At 45.9% G+C, this 17,334-nt stretch overlaps 1 protein-coding gene across 7 annotated transcripts in view; it reads right to left on the reverse strand.

Moving 5' to 3' along the window:
* Positions 1–733: 733 nt before the first annotated feature.
* The window catches only part of UBR2 (ubiquitin protein ligase E3 component n-recognin 2), a 119,317-nt gene continuing 102,716 nt past the window's right edge, over positions 734–17,334 (reverse strand). For all 7 annotated transcript variants that reach the window (XR_016234606.1, XR_011388680.2, XM_070074089.2 and 4 more), the window contains exons 40-47: positions 16,030–16,120; positions 14,839–14,969; positions 11,884–11,992; positions 8,883–8,939; positions 6,277–6,354; positions 4,529–4,699; positions 3,047–3,148; positions 734–2,584 (exon numbers count right to left, since the gene is read on the reverse strand). Coding sequence is in view for 5 of the 7 variants with exons in the window: in XM_070074089.2 (XP_069930190.1) it covers positions 2,443–2,584; positions 3,047–3,148; positions 4,529–4,699; positions 6,277–6,354; positions 8,883–8,939; positions 11,884–11,992; positions 14,839–14,969; positions 16,030–16,120 (881 nt within the window). In the remaining 2 variants the exon portion in view is untranslated. The remainder of the gene's footprint in view (positions 2,585–3,046; positions 3,149–4,528; positions 4,700–6,276; positions 6,355–8,882; positions 8,940–11,883; positions 11,993–14,838; positions 14,970–16,029; positions 16,121–17,334) is intronic.

The following is a 17,334-nucleotide window of genomic DNA, read 5'->3' on the forward strand; positions in this document are numbered from 1 at the left end:
CTCCAGCCTCCTGCTAATGAGACCCTGGGGGCAGCAGCCAAGGCTCCAGCTATTGAGCTCCTGCCTCCCACACCACAGATGTGGACTGAGTTCCTGGCTTCATCTGGAGAGTGAACCAGCAGATGGGGAACTCACCCTTTTGGTCTTTCAGCCTCGCATGTGATTAGATTAACATTTAGGAGAAAAAACAACACAGAAGAGTGGGGACAGAGCGAGGGGATTATCAGAGGCAGCTTGCTGGGTCCTGCAATGGAAGACCGAGGCCAGGAGACGAGCGAGCGGCAGACACCTTGTCGCTTAGGGTGACACTTTGCTCACGCAAGGATTCTGGAAAAGCAGAACTCTCGGAGGCAGTGACTCCCTTACACGCCTAGCCTCTCGGGAGCGATGTCTGGGTAGTATGTAGGCAAGGACTCCAGAGACGAGCAGGCAGAGTTTGAACCTGGTCTTGGATAGGCCTTGGAGATCTAAGGTCCAAAATGTCCCAGAAAGGTCACAAGCTGTCATACCCAATGAATATGAAAGTTAATCGGCTGAAACAATGACCAGGCTTTCTCTGTGAAGGTCAAGGTGCTATGGCGAATAGCCACCACTGACACTAATAATATAAGCCTCTTAAATTTCAAGCTAATACCAATGCTCCATTTTATTTGCAGCAAGGTGACGAGGGAAACACTGCTGTGGCATTTAAGTGTATGCAACAGAAGAGAAGAAGGTGTAGGCCAAACCAAAGTAATGTCAATGCCTAAAGCATTTATTTGGATAGCTTTAAACTTTTTACATATGATACATTCCAAATTTTACAAGTTTGTCCACAGATATTAAAGTTATAGCCAATTTATTAAACAGATAAGATATTCCCTGATATGGAAATCATGTTATATAAACATTTCTACAATAAACATAAAACATGCGGAACAAATCATAAAAGTAAGATGATTTATTAGGTAGGGAGTCAGCTTAAGGCCAGGGAATAAAAGGGTGTGCCTTTTGCTATTGCATGGAAATTCATCTCCCAGACTCCCACATTCCTAGAGAAGGGAGTTCAGGGACCCCCTCCGCTAAGCCCGCGCTTCCATGAAGTCAGGCTGGAAAGCTGGGGGTATTGTGAGGATTTGGTGAGGATGTCTGTGATTCACTTGGAGCAATCTGGTCTGATAATTTTCAGTCTAAGGTTGGTGAACATTTGGAGGAAAGTCAAAAGCAGATGGATTTAAAAGTTAAAGGAACTTGATGTGACAAAGGCGCAAATAAACATTGATTATGCCACCCTCAACCCAAACAATCCAGTCTTAGGAATAACAGGCCAGAACGGTGGGAAGAGAGGTGGATTCTAACCGGTCACTCTCGCCTGCTGGACGTCTCCCAGTGGGGTGAGCAAGTCCCAAGCAGGAAGGGCTCCAGTCATTGTCACGGGGGACGGGAACGTGGCTTCTTGCATGGCCGCTTCCTGCAGCTCCAGGTGTGGATTCCCGAGCTTCCTCCTGGTATACCGAGGACACCGCACAGCTGAGAACGCAGCTTGTAGACGCGAGTCATCCAAGACTGAGGAAACAGTCATTTGCCAAGAGTCGCGGCGCGTACGCCTGTCCCGGAGCCCCGCCTCAGAGAGGCTCAGAGTCTCTTCTTGGGCTGGATCTGCGCCCCTCCCCGTGGCGTGTGGGAGCTCTCTGCCGCTGGGCAGCTGTGCAGTGCGCCTGGGCTCCCAAGGGGCCACCGTTCCCGGAAGGCCCCTTAGCAGGAACAACATATCCCAGGAGCAGGAAGGCCGGTGCGCACAAAGCCAAGCGGGGCCTTCGCCTCCGCGGCTGCCGGCTCGCCATTTCCCCCAGGGTTTGATTCATACACAGAATATTACCGAGGGGAAATGAGCATCTTCTTCAAGTTTTCAAAAAGCCCTTGAATTGAGGTTTTTCTCTCAAAGCCAAAAAAAGGGGAAAAAACAAAAACAAAACCACCCATAGCAACCATGAACCTGCTACGGAGGGCTCCGGCTCGGAAAAGCCAGCCAGCACACTGAGTCCGGCTGCGGCCCGGGCCCCTTCCACACCGTCCCCAGCCCTGTCCCCACGGAGGGGGCTCAGCACAGGCAAGGCCACCCCGGGGGCAAGTCTCTGAGAGGAGCCGGGAAGCATGGGCCCAGCCAAAGGCGTCAGCTTCCGCCCGAGGCCCCCAGCAGTCAGTGAGGACGCGAAGAGAAGCTCCTTGCCGGATGCCAACGCCCAGGAGGCTGCAGCTAAGGGACACAGCAAACAGTTCAAGAAAATCTGCCGATGGAAGGTGATTTTCAACAGTCTCTGGAGCTAGAAGCTATGAAAATAAAACTGGGAAGGAAAGCTTAAATAAAGAATTTATTTCAAAACCCAGAATTTATTTCCTAATCTTTTTAAAAAGCCAACTGGGTTACAAAACTCCGAGTCCCCGTGCGTGGTGGCGACGTCATCACAAGTGCTGCCAGTCGATGCCGACCAGTGTCTGGTTGGCTTCCTGGGCGTGTCCAATCTCCTCGGTGACACTGTGCTGGTGCCAGAGCTTCTGGATCTTCCTGAACCGCTCTCTGCACAGTCGTAAAGGGTTGCCCCGTCTGGAAAGAAGGCAGCGCACTCAGCACGCCGTCTGTGTGTCCCGTGTCACCTGTCAGCTCCCTGACTTTGGAACGGTTACAAGTTGTTGGTGACTGGTTGTGAACAAGCACTCCAGCTGGGAGTGTGCTAAGAGCAGCTGCAGAGAGGAGACCCTAGGTGAGGGCCGGGGAGTCGGGGCTGGGCTGAGGCACAGCTACCCACTCGCTGTCCATTCTGTGGGGGACAGAGAAGCAAGGGCGTGCGGGGGCAAGGGGGAAGGGCACTGCGGGAAAACGCTGCTGAGCGGGGCCCGGATGCCCCTGTTGGAAGAGTCTGCAGAAAACACAGCTGCCCAGGCCAGAATCAGCTGAGCCCCTGGGGCACTCACAGGGCCCATCTCAGGACCCGTGCATGGCTACTGTCTACCGAGGGGCCCTGGGGACCTGGTGTCAGCCGACGCAGGCCCCCTGGAGAGGCCTTACCTGAGTCCCTGGTCAGTCTCCCCATAGTCATCAAGGTAAGGAGGGGAATAAAAACAGCCTTTGGTTTTGCCAGCTAGGAACAGCACTTGACATTCCCGTACTCTGTAGAGACAGCGGTTACACCATAGACAGTTACACATCAGTAACCACAGTTTGCACTAAGTTCCAAATGTAACGCAGTCTCATAAAAACAAGCCCAGTGTTGGAAGAGAAGAAACAGCATTTACAGCCCAGAGATCCATAAAGGTATCAATTCAGCTGCCCGCATTTTCAAAATAACAGCCATCACTACATACATCAATTTAATCAGTCATTAAATTCACTTCCAAACAAAAGAGATACTGATCTTTTAACCACCGTCACAAGCAGTACAGACTTGGGACACAGGGAGGCACACCTTGCACACCACCAGAAGCCTCTGGAAGTACACCGGGCCAGGGAAATGCGACCGTGCATTTTTTCCCAGTGGCCACTTAAAGATGATCTCCTGTTCCCGTTCAGAGATTTGCCGTTTTTTTTTTTTTTTGTATTAATAATTCAGCCCAATTCAACAAATGCTTATGGAGACTCTACTACATGTAAGAAACTGCCAAGGCTCCGAGGAGATGCTTAGATAACTAAGATCCAGACATGACCTACACCCCAGAGAAGCTCAAACTCATGCCACGGCTCTGCTTCAAACCCTGCATTGGCTCTCACCTCACTCAGAGGTGCCCCCGGGACACCCCAGGCCTGTCTCCTCCTCTCCACGCACACGACTCCCGTGACACAGCCTCCTGGCGTCAGCACGACAGGCACATCCCCACCCTGGCGAGTCTGTGCTGTGGCTCCCTGCCTGGAATGTTCTCCCGCTTCCAGAGGTCGGAGCCGTCCCTGGCCCGCCATCTAGAATTCATCCCCAGCTACCGCTTCCACTGCCCTCCATGCCTTGTCTCCTCAGCAGGTACTGCCAGCTAAACCCTCAGCAGGCTTGTTTATCTCCCTGTCTCTCACGAGAAAACGAGCTCCTTGAGGGGCGGGATTTTCGCTGGCTCTGTGGGTACCGCGCTCTCCACAGTGGGTCTGCAGCAGTCACAGGTATCTGTTGTCCACTGGTGCCTGAACACAGCCATACATGGCAGTGCGGCAAGGTAAGCAGGAGCCAAGGAAGCATCAAAAGTTATGAGGACACGAGAATTCACAATTCTGATTGAATCTGAGCAGAAAACCAGGGACAGCTGCAAATTTTACGTGAGAGGGCAATAGGAAGAGAGTAGTACAGAACTGGCATGTGGGGGTGGTGGGAAGAGTGGCAGGAATGACAACGGAACAACCAACAAAGAGTTGGCATGAACCACGTAGGATGCGAGGAGGTCCTCGAATGCATGGGACACGGGAGAACACTGGCCCCAGAATTCCCTGCAAGTGCAGCATTTTCTTGTGCCCCCCCCCAGGCACACGCCGAGGCACATCCAGAGCTAGAAAGCCCCCAGCAGTCCTTACCTCAGGAAGATGCCCGCCCCGGAGCCGCAGGAGTAGGTGTGGGCTGTGCAGGCGCCCACGTCCTCTCCTTCCAGTTCAGTCTGGCAACAGTAGCTCTGGGAGCACAGCAGAGCCCCACACACAAGGCACAGAGTCGGCGCTCTGCTCTTGTCACCACCTGATTTGGGACACCTCCATGGGCCAAATAAAATAGAATAAAATAAAAAACACAAAAAACAAAACACCAGGTCAGTGCTCTAAAAAACTGGCTAAGGAGCTGATGGCAGAAAACCACCCAGAAAAAAATTTTGCAAAAACAAGCAGAGTCAAAAATGCAAACACCCCACAGCCCAGGCAAGTTTATTTCAAGAGCAGGAACGAAGGAACATGTACACACAGAATAACTATGTCCTGGAAACACTAGACGAACCAGCCATTGAAAAAGATAAATAAGAGGAGGAAAAGATAACTAAATAGCACTATTGTCATGTTATGAAATACTATAGAGAGCAATTATGTAAGTCAATTTGGATAAATATTAGAAATGTGCGGGCGTTGTGGCACAGTGGGTTAAGCCACTACTTGAGACACTGGCATCCTATATCTGAGTGCCTGCTTCAAGTCCCACTACCATGTCCAATTCAGCTTCCTGCTAAGGTGGCTGGGAGGCAGAAAATGATGGCTCGAGTCCCTACTGCCCACGTCGGGGACTCCAGTGGAATTCCAAGCTCCTGGCTTTGACTTGGCCCAGCTCCAGCTGTTGCCAGAATTTGAGGGGTGAACCAGTAGATGAAAGCTCTCTTTGTCTCTCCTTCTCTCTGTTTTTCTTTCTTTTCTTTTCTTTTCTTTTCTTTTTTTTTTTTTTTTTTAAGATTTTTATTATTTATTTGAGAGAGTTACAGAGAGAGGGAGAGACAGAGATCTTTCACCTGCTGGTTCACTCCGCTGGTTCACTCCTCAAATGGCCACAATGGCTGGAGTTGAGTCAGTCTGAAGCCAGGAGCCAAGAGCTTCCTCCAGGTCTTCCCACACGGGTACAGGGGCCCAAGAACTTGGGTCATCTTTCTTTGCTTTCCCAGGCCATAGCAGAGAGCTGGATTGGAAGTGGAGCAGCCAGGTTATAAACTGGTGCCCATCTGGGATGCCAGCACTGCAGGCAGTGGCTTTACCTGCTATGCCACAGCACCAGCTCTGTCACTCTGATTTTCAAAAAAAGCTTAGAAATCAAACGTAAAAAGTGCCGAAAAATATGTACAGTACAGTCCCATTCTAAATCAAGCTTAGAACATGCAAAACAATATATGCTGCTTAAGAATATAAATCCACATAGTTAACATGCGCATGCACAGGAATGCCGGAAACTCAAATTCAAACAGGTGAAGAGGGCGGAGACTGCGGCAAGATTCCTATGGAACGCCAAGTGTCTAGGTAATGCTTCATTTCTTATGCTATTATATTATTCTTTACGCTCTCTGTCAAATATTTAATAGTATTTTCAAAATTATTAAGGTCTCTTATTGAAGTGCAATTATTATTTAGATAACCTTTTGTGAATCAAATCGCTCCCCCACCCGCTTTTCTTTGTCCCTTGTCTTCCTCTGAAACGTGGTGGAGGCATGCTTTACAAGATAGGCAGCGGAAAAGACTACTGATGTTATGATTCCCCAGTGGAACAGAACCAGGAACAACAGAATCATCTCCCCGATTACTTGTGGCGAAGTGACAGAGTCCAGGGCAGGGATGTTCAATGCTCTAACACCAAAACTTACGAGAAGTTGGATGCCTGGTTAATGAGGCTGCTGTAATCCTCTGGCAGGTCTATTAATTTGTTAGATTCTCTCGGATAGCTAAAGAAAATGTAAAAATGTTAAAATCTCAGTTAACATGAAGTCATATCATAACAAGGACAGGGTAATTCTTAGCTGAGGCAAGACAACTAAAGGAAAAAGGAATGTGAGTGATGCAGCCAGGCAGAGCAGGAAGCTAGGGTCATTCATTAATGACACAGTGCCTCAGGGTCACACTGACTGGAAGAGTTAAGACTAAAGGACCAGGGCAGTAGCCAAAGGCACTTAGCATCAGCCCCATGTAGCCATAACTTAGCAGCTGTGGGAAGGGAAGGGCAGGAAAGGACACACATTCCTGGCTTCGACCTAGACCACACAGTGACAGAGAGCCTACCACAGAGCCTGGGATGCGGAAGGCAGGGCAGATTTGTGTATTTGTGTGTGATCACTTAAGTTAACTTAGACAAAACTGGGATTCAGATGCAGCCAGTGCTGGAGCAGCCTCTCTCAGTGCCAGGCGTTTCCATGTGCACACCCCTGCCCAGCGTGGTGATGTGCTGGGCCCTTCCCTCCACCTGCTGTAATTATGATGGTGGCCTTAAACTGATGGAGGTTCTGAACCCTACCGGAATCACGTGCAAGGGTTTTAGGGGTGTGTGTATGAGGTTTATATGTTGCTGGAACTCCAACTTCAGGGAAATCAGATCTGATGGGTAGTGGTTTGAGTATATTTTAAAAGCTTCCAAGGTAATGTATACCTCAAGTTAAGAAGTCTGTTCCAGGGTGGGTGTCATGTTGGTTAATGACATTCCCTCTGGAATGCCCACATCCCCTGTCAGAGTGCCTGGGCTCTAGTCCCAACTCCATTCCAGATTCCTGCTAATGTCTGTACTGGGAGGCAGCAGCTGATGGCTCAGGTGTTGTGTCCCTGCTACCCACATGGGAGAACTATTTTGGGTTCCCGCTCCAAGCTGTGGCCTGGCCCAGAGGAAGGGAGATGTCTCAGGGGTGGGGAATGTCCAGTCCACAGGCTATATAAGTAAGGCCTGAGACATCCTTTGCTCTGGCCCTGCCAAGGCAATTGCAGGCAGGACTTGGAATTCCATACATCTATAGCAGGCTCATTTTAAAGTTGATAATGTTATATGGCCTACGAATGATATTACAAATATCCAAATGGCCCTTGGTAGAAAAAAGCTCCCCCACCCTGCCAGATCTTCCTGTCTCTATGCTGCTCCAGAAGAGTTTTCTCACTGCAGGGTTGAACCATATGAAATTCATGATTCAACCACTTTTGACTTACATAAAAACTGGAATTTAATACGGTTCAACCAAATCAATTGGGGTGTTATCATCTCTGGATGTATAAAAACAAACAAGTAGAAGATATAATCTCTAGACTCTCGATTTTTAGAGAGAATGTGTTTAGCAGAACTAACGAGCTGACAGAGGAACACAGCTGCCACAACCTGGGAGAGTTCTCTGTACTACACAATCACAACACAACTAATGCAAACAGGAACGGAGAAAGATAAAGACTCGTGAGCTGTGACTGGACAGTTACTGAGAGTGAGTGTCAAATAGGTGGAGCCTCATTCTATTGTCCTTTGTATTTTCTTTTCTTTTAATTTGACAGAGTTAGACACTGAGAGAGAGAGAGAGAGAGAAAGGTCTTCCTTCCGTTGGTTCACCCCCCAAATGGCCGCGACGGCCGGAGCTATGCTGATCCGAAGCCAGGAGCCAGGTGCTTCCTCCTGGTCTCCCACCCGGGTGCAGGGGCCCAAGCACTTGGGCCATCCTCCACTGCCTTCCTGGGCCACAGCAGAGAGCTGGACTGGAAGAGGAGCAACTGGGACTAGAACCGGCGTCCATATGGGACGCCAGCGCTGCAGGCGGAGGATTAACCACGTGGGCCACGGCGCCAGTCCCTGTACTTTCAAAGTTGGAAATTTTCTACAATAAAAGACAAAAAAATACAGAGCTAAGAAAAACTTAGAAGAGACCTACATGTTTTTAAAGAAAATATTCTGGGGTCAAAGCTATGGCATAGTAGGTTAGACCTCTGCCTGCAGTGCTGGCATCCCATATGGAGGCAGTTCAAGTCCTAGCTGCTCCACATCCAATCCAGCTCCCTGCTAATGGCCTGGGAAAGCAGCAGAAGATGGCCCAAGTACACCCGTGTGGGAGACCCTGAAGAAGCTCCTGGCTCCTGGCTTTGGATCAGCCCAGCTCCAGCCGTTGCAGCCATTTAGGGAATGAACCAGCAGATGGAAGACCTCTCTTTCTGTCTTTTCCTATCTCTGTAACTCAGCTTCTCAAATAAATAAAAGAAAATACTTCAAAACATGGTTACTTTGTTATTTTCTTCCTCTGTCAAGAATATTAATAATGCAGTATATTTATGCTCATAATTCTGATTTTTTCAAACTCTCATGATCAGACTAAGAAAAAAGTACGAAGGTGGCAAGCTCTCCTCCCCTCTTTGTACTACTGAAAGCTTATGAAGTTTGTTTTGAAGGAAAACTTACTTAAGTCCTGCTTCCTCCCTGCCTCCCACCGGTAAGCAATTCTCTGACAATGTAACTTACCTTATAGCATCTCTTTCACCTTCTAGGTATCTTCTGACTTCATTGTTACGACACCAACTTTAACATAAGTGGAGGGAAAAAAACACTTTTACTTTTTAAAGGAAATTTTTTCCTTCTATAGCCAAAAAGAGGAATCTTCTTGAATTAATGTTATACTTCAAATAGTTTTTAGAAAATGAATTTAGAAATTTATTTTGGTGCAAAAAAATTGAAATCTATGCAAATAAGTCTTCAAAAAGGTCACAAAAATGTGCTTTATGAAAAAATGAGGGGCTGGTGCTATGGCGTAGAAGGTTAAGTCACCTTCTGTGGCATTGTCATCCTATATAGGTGCTCGTTCATGTCCCAGCCACTCCACTTCCAATCCAGCTCCCTGCTAGTTCACCTGGGAAAGCACTGGAAGATGGCCCAAGTGTTTGGGTCCCTGCACCCATGTGGGAGACCTGGAAGAAGCTCCTGGCTTCTGGCTCCTGGCCCAGCCCCGGCTGCTAGGGCCATTTGGGGAGTGAACCAGTGGACAGAAGATCTCTCTCTTTCCTTTTCTCTCTGTATCTCTGCCTTTAAAATAAATAAATAAATCTTAAAAAAAAAGATGGAAGAATTTAAACATTTTTTATATCAAAATAAGCTCATCTTAGATTTTCAATAAACTTTTTCAAATTTATGCCAGTAAAATAAGCCATACTTTGCCTCCAACATTTTTTTTTTTTTTTTTACAGGCAGAGTGGACAGTGAGAGAGAGAGACAGAGAGAAAGGTCTTCCTTTTGCCGTTGGTTCACCCTCCAATGGTTGCTGCGGCCGGCGCACCACGCTGATCCGATGGCAGGAGCCAGGTACTTATCCTGGCCTCCCATGGGGTGCAGGGCCCAAGGACTTGGGCCATCCTCCACTGCACTCCCTGGCCACAGCAGAGAGCTGGCCTGGAAGGGGGGCAACCGGGACAGAATCTGGCGCCCTGACCGGGACTAGAACCCAGTGTGCCAGCACCACAAGGCAGAGGATTAGCCTAGTGAGCCGCGGCGCTGGCCTGGGTCCCTGCTTTCAATTGTGTTGCAATACATCCCTAGAAGTGGGATCATAAAGCAGTTCTGTGTTTAACTTTTTGAGAAACTGTCATATTGCTTCCCACAGCATGGGCTCTATTGTTTTTTCTTCTCCCTAGCAATCTGCAAGGATAACAATTTTTCCATATTCTTTGAAAATTTATTTTCCTTTTTAAAATAAAAAGAACTTAATGTATGAGTGGAATCTTACTGTTCTGACTTGCATTTTCCCAATGAATAGTGATAGGAATCATCTTTTCATGTGCTTATTGGCCATTTGTATACTTCCTTTGAAGAGATGCCTATTCTGGTTCTTTGCTCATTTTGTAGTTGGGTTGTTTTGTTTTTTACAATGTTGTGTTGCAGGAGTTCTGGATATATATACTCTGAATGTTTATCCCTTATGAGATGTATGATTTGCAAATATTTTCTCCTGTTTTGTGGGGACAACAGCTGTATATCTTAATTCAGCTACTAACTTGACATGATTCACAGGTCAATTTCTTTAGACTTCAATTTTCTCAAATATAAAGTGAGGGTATTATACTACATAATCCTTAAGGGTTCTTTCACTTTTAAAAAACTTAAGGCCGGCACTGCAGCTCAATAGGCTAATCCTCCACCTTGCGGTGCTGGCACATTGGGTTCTAGTCCCGGTTGGGCGCTGGATTCTGTCCCGGTTGCCCCTTTTCCAGGCCAGCCCTCGGCTATGGCCCGGGAGTGCAGTGGAGGATGGCCCAAGTCCTTGGGCCCTGCACCCGCATGGGAGACCAGAAGCACCTGGCTCCTGGCTTTGGATCAGCACAATGCTCGGGCCGTGGCGGCCATTGGAGGGTAAACCAATGGCAAAAGGAAGACCTTTCTCTCTGTCTTTCTCTCTCACTGTCCACTCTGTCAAAAAAAAAAAAAAAAAAAAAAAAAAAAGAGTATGGAAACTAATTCATATTTCCTTCCACATCACTCCTTCAAGTTCCACTTTCTATTAGCTAAATAATTTAAAAAAAAATAAAATAAAAAAAAAACTTAATAAGCAGGGAAGGAGTTGTGGCACAAATTAAGCCTCTGCTTGGGATACCTGCATCTCATACTGAAGTGCTAGTTTGAGTCCTGGCTACTTCGTTTCCAATCCAGCTCCCTGCTAATATGCATGGGAAGTAGTGGATGATGGCCCAAGTGCTTGGGTCCTTGCTACCCATGTGGGAGTTCTAGATGGAGTTTTTGGCTTCTGGCTCTAGCCTGGCCTAATGGGGAGTGAACCCCAAGAAGAGCGATGGAAGATTCTCTCTCTCTCTCTCTTTTTAAAGATTAGAGTTACAAAGAGAGATGAAGAGATCTATCATCTGTCAGTTCACTCCCCAAATGGCTGTGATGGTCAGGCAGAGCCAGACTGAAGCCAGGGACCTAGAACTCCATACTGGTCTCCCATTGGGTGACAGGGGCCCAAGCATTTGGGCCATCATCCACTGCTTGCCCAGGCACATTAGCAGGGAAGTGGAACAGCTGGGATTCAAACCAACACTCATCTGGAATGCTGGCATCACAAGCAGTGGCTTAACCTGCTGTGCCACAATGCCCGTATTGCCTGGTCCTCTTTTGGTGTCACAATGCCTTTTAACCAAGCAACCAAGCAACCAAGCAACCAACTAACTAACTAACTAACTAACTAACTAAATAAATAAATCGTATAGAAGAACAAGTTAACAAGTTCATATGAGGAAGTAAACATTTCTGCCATTACTCCTTTTCTATGGAAATCTGCTTATGCCATCCACTAGGCTGGCAAAATTTTATACAAAAGCCAATCCTTCCCTGAAAAGGCTTAGCTAAATCCTTAGTTTGAACTGTATGTGCTGAATTCTGACAAGTTGACTATTTGAAAATTTTGTTATGATATGAAAACCGAAGTCTGCTTCCATACAACTTATTAGTACAATAAAAAGAAGTGCATAATCATTACCTTTCAATCAGTGAATTCATTATCTCACTATTTTCTTGAAAAAGGCAAATGAGGTTGTTTGGTAGGGAAAGATAGTTACATAAATGTTCAAAATTGTTTGTTCCAGAAGCTGCAAAAGGAGAAAAAGAAAAGATTAATGAATATAACCAACAACAGTACACTCTGCATGGAAATAAATGATAGTACAGCAAAAGAAAAAACAAGTAGGATGGAAAAATTCAAACCTGCTAGTATTTGACTTGTAGGAAGTCAGTAGAATGGAATATGAAAGGGGTTAATGGAAGGACACAATGGAGAGAGTTGAGTCAGGTGACTCCTACACCAAATTTGGTTACAATATCCTGGTGCTTAGGGGTACCTTTTGCAAAATGCTCAATCTATTTCATGGGGTTACTGTGAACATTAAATGGCAAAAATAATGCATGGGTGCTCTGGAAAAGTAAGACAGTTTTATCGAGAGAGAGACAAATAGCAATAATCCTCCCTGGAAGTAATCTGCAAGTCTAAACAATTCTGTATGGTATGTGGGCAATCCAAAGAATGGATATCAGTCAGTGAACTTCAAGAGAACAGCATCATGTGCAGGTACCCTACAACCAGTGCTAGGTACTGTGAGAAAACAGACACAATCAAGTCTACCTTTACACAGCTTTTATGAAATGAATCAAAACAGAACACAGAAAACAACTGAAATAGCAAATTGATTCTCACATTTAGATCAATTTTATGTGCAATTATGGGGATGCTGAATTTTAATGCTATGCATGTTCCAAATTAAAAATGACACAAATGACCAATTTTTACTTTTTTAAAATTTGAGGAACTCAATTTATAAATAATATAATTGAACAAGTTAACAGCTGAAAGCAAAATTAAGATCTTTATGGGAGAAGTGCTTTACAAATGTAAAACCATTTATGCAGAAATTTAACAATATATTTACTGAGATCCAGACGAAAGCAAAGATAAAAGTGTACTTCAAAAAGTTTGCAGATGGGCTGGCGCTGTGGTGTAGCGAACAGTCCCTGCCTGCAGTTCCAGCATCCTATATGGGTGCCCGTTTGAGTATCGATTGCTCCACTTCTAATCCAGCTTCCTGCTAATGTGCCTGGGAAAGCAGTGGAAGATGACTCAAGTATTTGGGCTCCTGCACCCACATGGGAGACCTGGAAGAAGTTTCTGGCTCCTGATTGGCTCAGCTCTGGCTGTTGTGGATATTTGGGGAGCAAAACAGTGGATGGAAGATCTCTCTCTCTCTTTCTCCCTCTCTCTGTAACTCTGCCTTTCAAATACAATAAATAAATCTTAAAAAAAAAAAGGGGGGGGGGAGGGGGGTGGTGCTGTGGCACAGCAAGCCAAGCCACCACCTGCAGTGCTGGCATCCCATATGGGCACCGGTTTGAGCCCTGGCTGCACTACTTCCAATCCAGCTCTCTGCTATGGCCTGAGAAAACAGTGGAAGATGGCCCAAGTCCTTGTGGCCCTGTACCCACGTGGGAGACCAGGAAGAAACTCTTGGCTCCTGGCTTCAGATTGGCCCAGCTCTGGCTGTTGTGGCCAATTGTGGAGTGAATCAGCAGATGGAAGACCTCTTCCTCTGCTTCTCTGTAACTGTGCCTTTCAAATAAATAAATCTTTTTTTTTCTTTTTAAAGATTTATTTATTTATTTGAAAGGCAAAGTTACACAGAGAGAGAAGGATAGGCAGAGACAGAGAGAGATCTTCCATTCGCTGGTTTACTCCCCAGTTGGCCGCAATGGCCAAAGCTGTGCCGATCCGAAGCCAGGAGCCAGGAGCTTCCTTCGGTCTTCCCATGCGGGTGCTGGGACCCAAGGACTTGGGCCATCTTCCATTGCTTTCCCAGGCCATAGCAGAGAGCTGGATCAGAAATGGGGCAGCCGGGACTTGAACCAGTGCCCATATGGGATGCTGGAACTGCAGGCAGCGGCTTTACCCACTACGCCAGTGCTGGTTCCAACAAATAAATCTTTTTAAAAAAGTTTTCAGAAAATTGGCCGGCGCTGCGGCTCACTAGGCTAATCCTCTGCCTAGCGGCGCCGGCACACCGGGTTCTAGTCCCGGTCGGGGCGCCGGATTCTGTCCCGGTTGCCCCTCTTCCAGGCCAGCCCTCTGCTGTGGCCAGGGAGTGCAGTGGAGGATGGCCCAGGTGCTTGGGCCCTGCACCCCATGGGAGACCAGGAAAAGCACCTGGCTCCTGGCTCCTGGCTCCTGCCATCGGATCAGCGTGGTGCGCCGGCCGCAGCGCACTGGCCACGGCGGCCATTGGAGGGTGAACCAACGGTAAAGGAAGACCTTTCTCTCTGTCTCTCTCTCTCACTGTCCACTCTGCCTGTCAAAAAAAAAAAAAAAAAAAAAAAAAGTTTTCAGAAAATTGAATCAAAAGATGAGTTCAGGGGCCAGTGCTGTGGCACAGTGGGTTAACGCCCTGGCTTGAAGCACCGGCATCCCATATGGGCGCTGGTTTGAGACCTGGCTGCTCCACTTCTGACCCAGCTCTCTGCTATGGCCTGGAAAATCAGTAGATGATGGCCCAGGTCCTTGGGCTCCTGCACCCGCGTGGGAGACCCAGAAGAAGCTCCTGGCTCCTGGCTTCAGATTGGTGCAGCTCTAGCTGTTGTGGTCAACTGGGGAGTGAAACATCGATGGAAGACCTCTCTCTCTCTCTGCCTCTCTTCTCTCTGTGTAACTCTGACTTTCAAATAAATAAATAAATCTTAAAAAAAAAAATCTTTTGACACCTCTGCATTGTTTTTCCATAACATGCATTTCCAGGAAGTTTTTGAAGTGTCTTTGCAAATATGCATTTTTATCCATAAATGTGTATATCACCACAGACAATTAGCTTCCATATAAACTTTCAAGTCACCTTAATTCTAGAGTGTTAGGGCCAAAGACAACCAACATTCCTACACTTTGAAAGAAATCTGAAATCACCTTGAAAGTCAGGGGGGGGAGGAACTCCATTTAAGTAATGAAAAAACAGAGCAGAACACTTCAGGAAAGGCATGACTCCAGCCTTGACAGTCCTCCACAGGTGCCAGCCAGAGGGTGTTCCTCTCAAGGCACTGAAAAAGAGAAAATGATTACTGGGTCACTTAAGAGGAAAGGGTCATTCTACTTACAGCGTAAGATCAAGGCAGAGATGACCGCCATCTGGGATTGATAGTGCTGGTGCTTAACAGGAGTGGATTAACTGCTAGTCCTGACCATAAGATGGCAGGAAGGGATGGGGATACAGTCTCCAATGCTGCTATTAAAATTTACGATAGCAATAGCTTGTGGCAACAGAAAGAGAAAATCTGGAAAATGAAAAACTTCATAATTCTAGCACCTTATATCAGCAGGCATTATTCTTGCAAACTGTTTTAGTACCGATTTGTCTTATATAGTTGCAACTAAAATATATAGAATTGAAGATTAACGTATTTTTAGGATATTATAAGCCTTAATTTTATATTGATGTATGATACTTTGGAACACACAATCATAACTTACACAAAACTATTCCTGCAAGCATTTAGATTACCTTTAGCACTTTGCAAACATAAATAGTATCAGAATTTACATCTTTGCATGTAAATTGCAAATTGGGTTATTTTGTTAATGCGGATTTTTAGAAATGAGGATCGTTTAGTCAATGAAAGTTTTATAGCTTCTTGACATCTACTGCTAAAAAGCTAAATGAAACTGTGAACTGAATGATCAAGCCTCCGACAATATGTGTAATTCCAATCATTTCACTTCACTCTTGCTACTCATGGGTACTACTTTAATAAAAATTATGCTAACTGAATCTGAATTTTAAAATTCCTAATGAGATGTCGTATTTTACAACAGCGACTTCCCAAAGTACATTCCATCCTAGGTCCTACTAGCCCATACCAGGTCCTCTGAGCAAATAAAGTGTTCCACAGCCAAACCACATGGGAAGCTCTGCCCATAATCACCCTTTCTTCAGAGACCTCCACTCATGTGAGTATAAGAATAGTTCAGAGAAGTCCAGGAGGTCACTCCAAACATGTCAACAGATACCAATTTCTCCCAACTAGCAAATTAAATCCTTCCTTATGCTATCACCTACTAGTATTTAGGGAAATGCCTATCATATGAAGATCATCATCTTACCTTCCTGTATACTGGTGAATTGTTTTATACAAAGCAAGAACTGCTAATTCTTCCTCACCAGTGGGATTTTCTTGATCCATGCCATTCTCTTCTGGAAGACAAAGAACTACTAGCACTCTGTATTTTCCAATTGTGTGTCGTTAAAAGCATTGATGATAACATCACTTAAGCACTTAAATATATTCATATACTAATGTACAACATGAAGCATTCCCACTAAAAATGCAGAATTTTAATCTTTAAAGTATGAGCACAGTATTGATCTCTGCTAGATCAAGGAGCCAACTGGCTTGCTGTGGGTAACATCAGCTAAATCTACTGTCCTCAAATATTTAAACAAATAGAAGTTTGAATGCAAGACATAATTTAAATTTTATTATTATTATTCTTTAATTTGAGAGGCAGACAGAGAGAAAGAGAGGGAGAGAGAACTCCCATTCTCTGGTTCACTCTGAATGCTTGCAATGGCAGAACCCAGGCCCATGCTAGGAGCTGGGAAGCCAACCCAGGTCTCCCATGCAGGTGGCAGACCTAACTACCTGGGCCATGACCTGCTGCCTGTTAGGGACTGCTTTAGCAGAGCTGGAACATGAATTCTGGCACTCAGATATGGGAGTAGGCATCCCAACTGGCATCTTAATTGCTAAGCCAAATGCCTGCCCTGTAAGATATAATTTAATAATGAACCCAGGGAGAATGAACAAACATGTAAGTTAAAGGCAGCATTCATAAATATAAATCCTATGGAGTTTAACTACTATGTGACCCAAATATTATTGAAGTTAGGAAATAAATAAAAACATTCACATCAATTGGTGATTGTAATAGGAGCAAGAAATTTGCTTCAAAATTTTTCACACGGGGGTAAAAAGTAGTCTAATTATAATTTCCATATTATTCTAACCCAAACACCTTTTCCTGTAATATGCATTTTTTAAAAGATTTTTTTTTAATGTATTTATTTGACAGAGTTACAGACAGTGAGAGAGAGAGACAGAGAGAAAGATCTTCCTTCTGTTGATTCACCCCCCAAATGGCCACTGCGGCCGGCGCTGTGCCGATCCGAAGCCAGGAGTCAGGTGTTTCCTCCTGGTCTCCCATGTGGGTGCAGGGCCCAAGCACCTGGGCCATCCTCCACTGCCTTCCCAGGCCACAACAGAGAGCTGGCCTGGAAGAGGAGCAATTGGGACTAGAACCTGGCGCCCATATGGGATGCCGGTGCCGCAGGCGGAGGATTAGCCAAGTGAGCCACAGTGCCAGGCCCTAATATGTATTTTTTTTAAACTGACACAACGCAAGGACTTC

This window comes from Oryctolagus cuniculus, chromosome 5, assembly GCF_051225735.1.
Source record: "Oryctolagus cuniculus isolate XC-2025 breed Fujian yellow rabbit chromosome 5, ASM5122573v1, whole genome shotgun sequence".
NCBI classification, from domain to species: Eukaryota; Metazoa; Chordata; class Mammalia; order Lagomorpha; family Leporidae; genus Oryctolagus; species Oryctolagus cuniculus.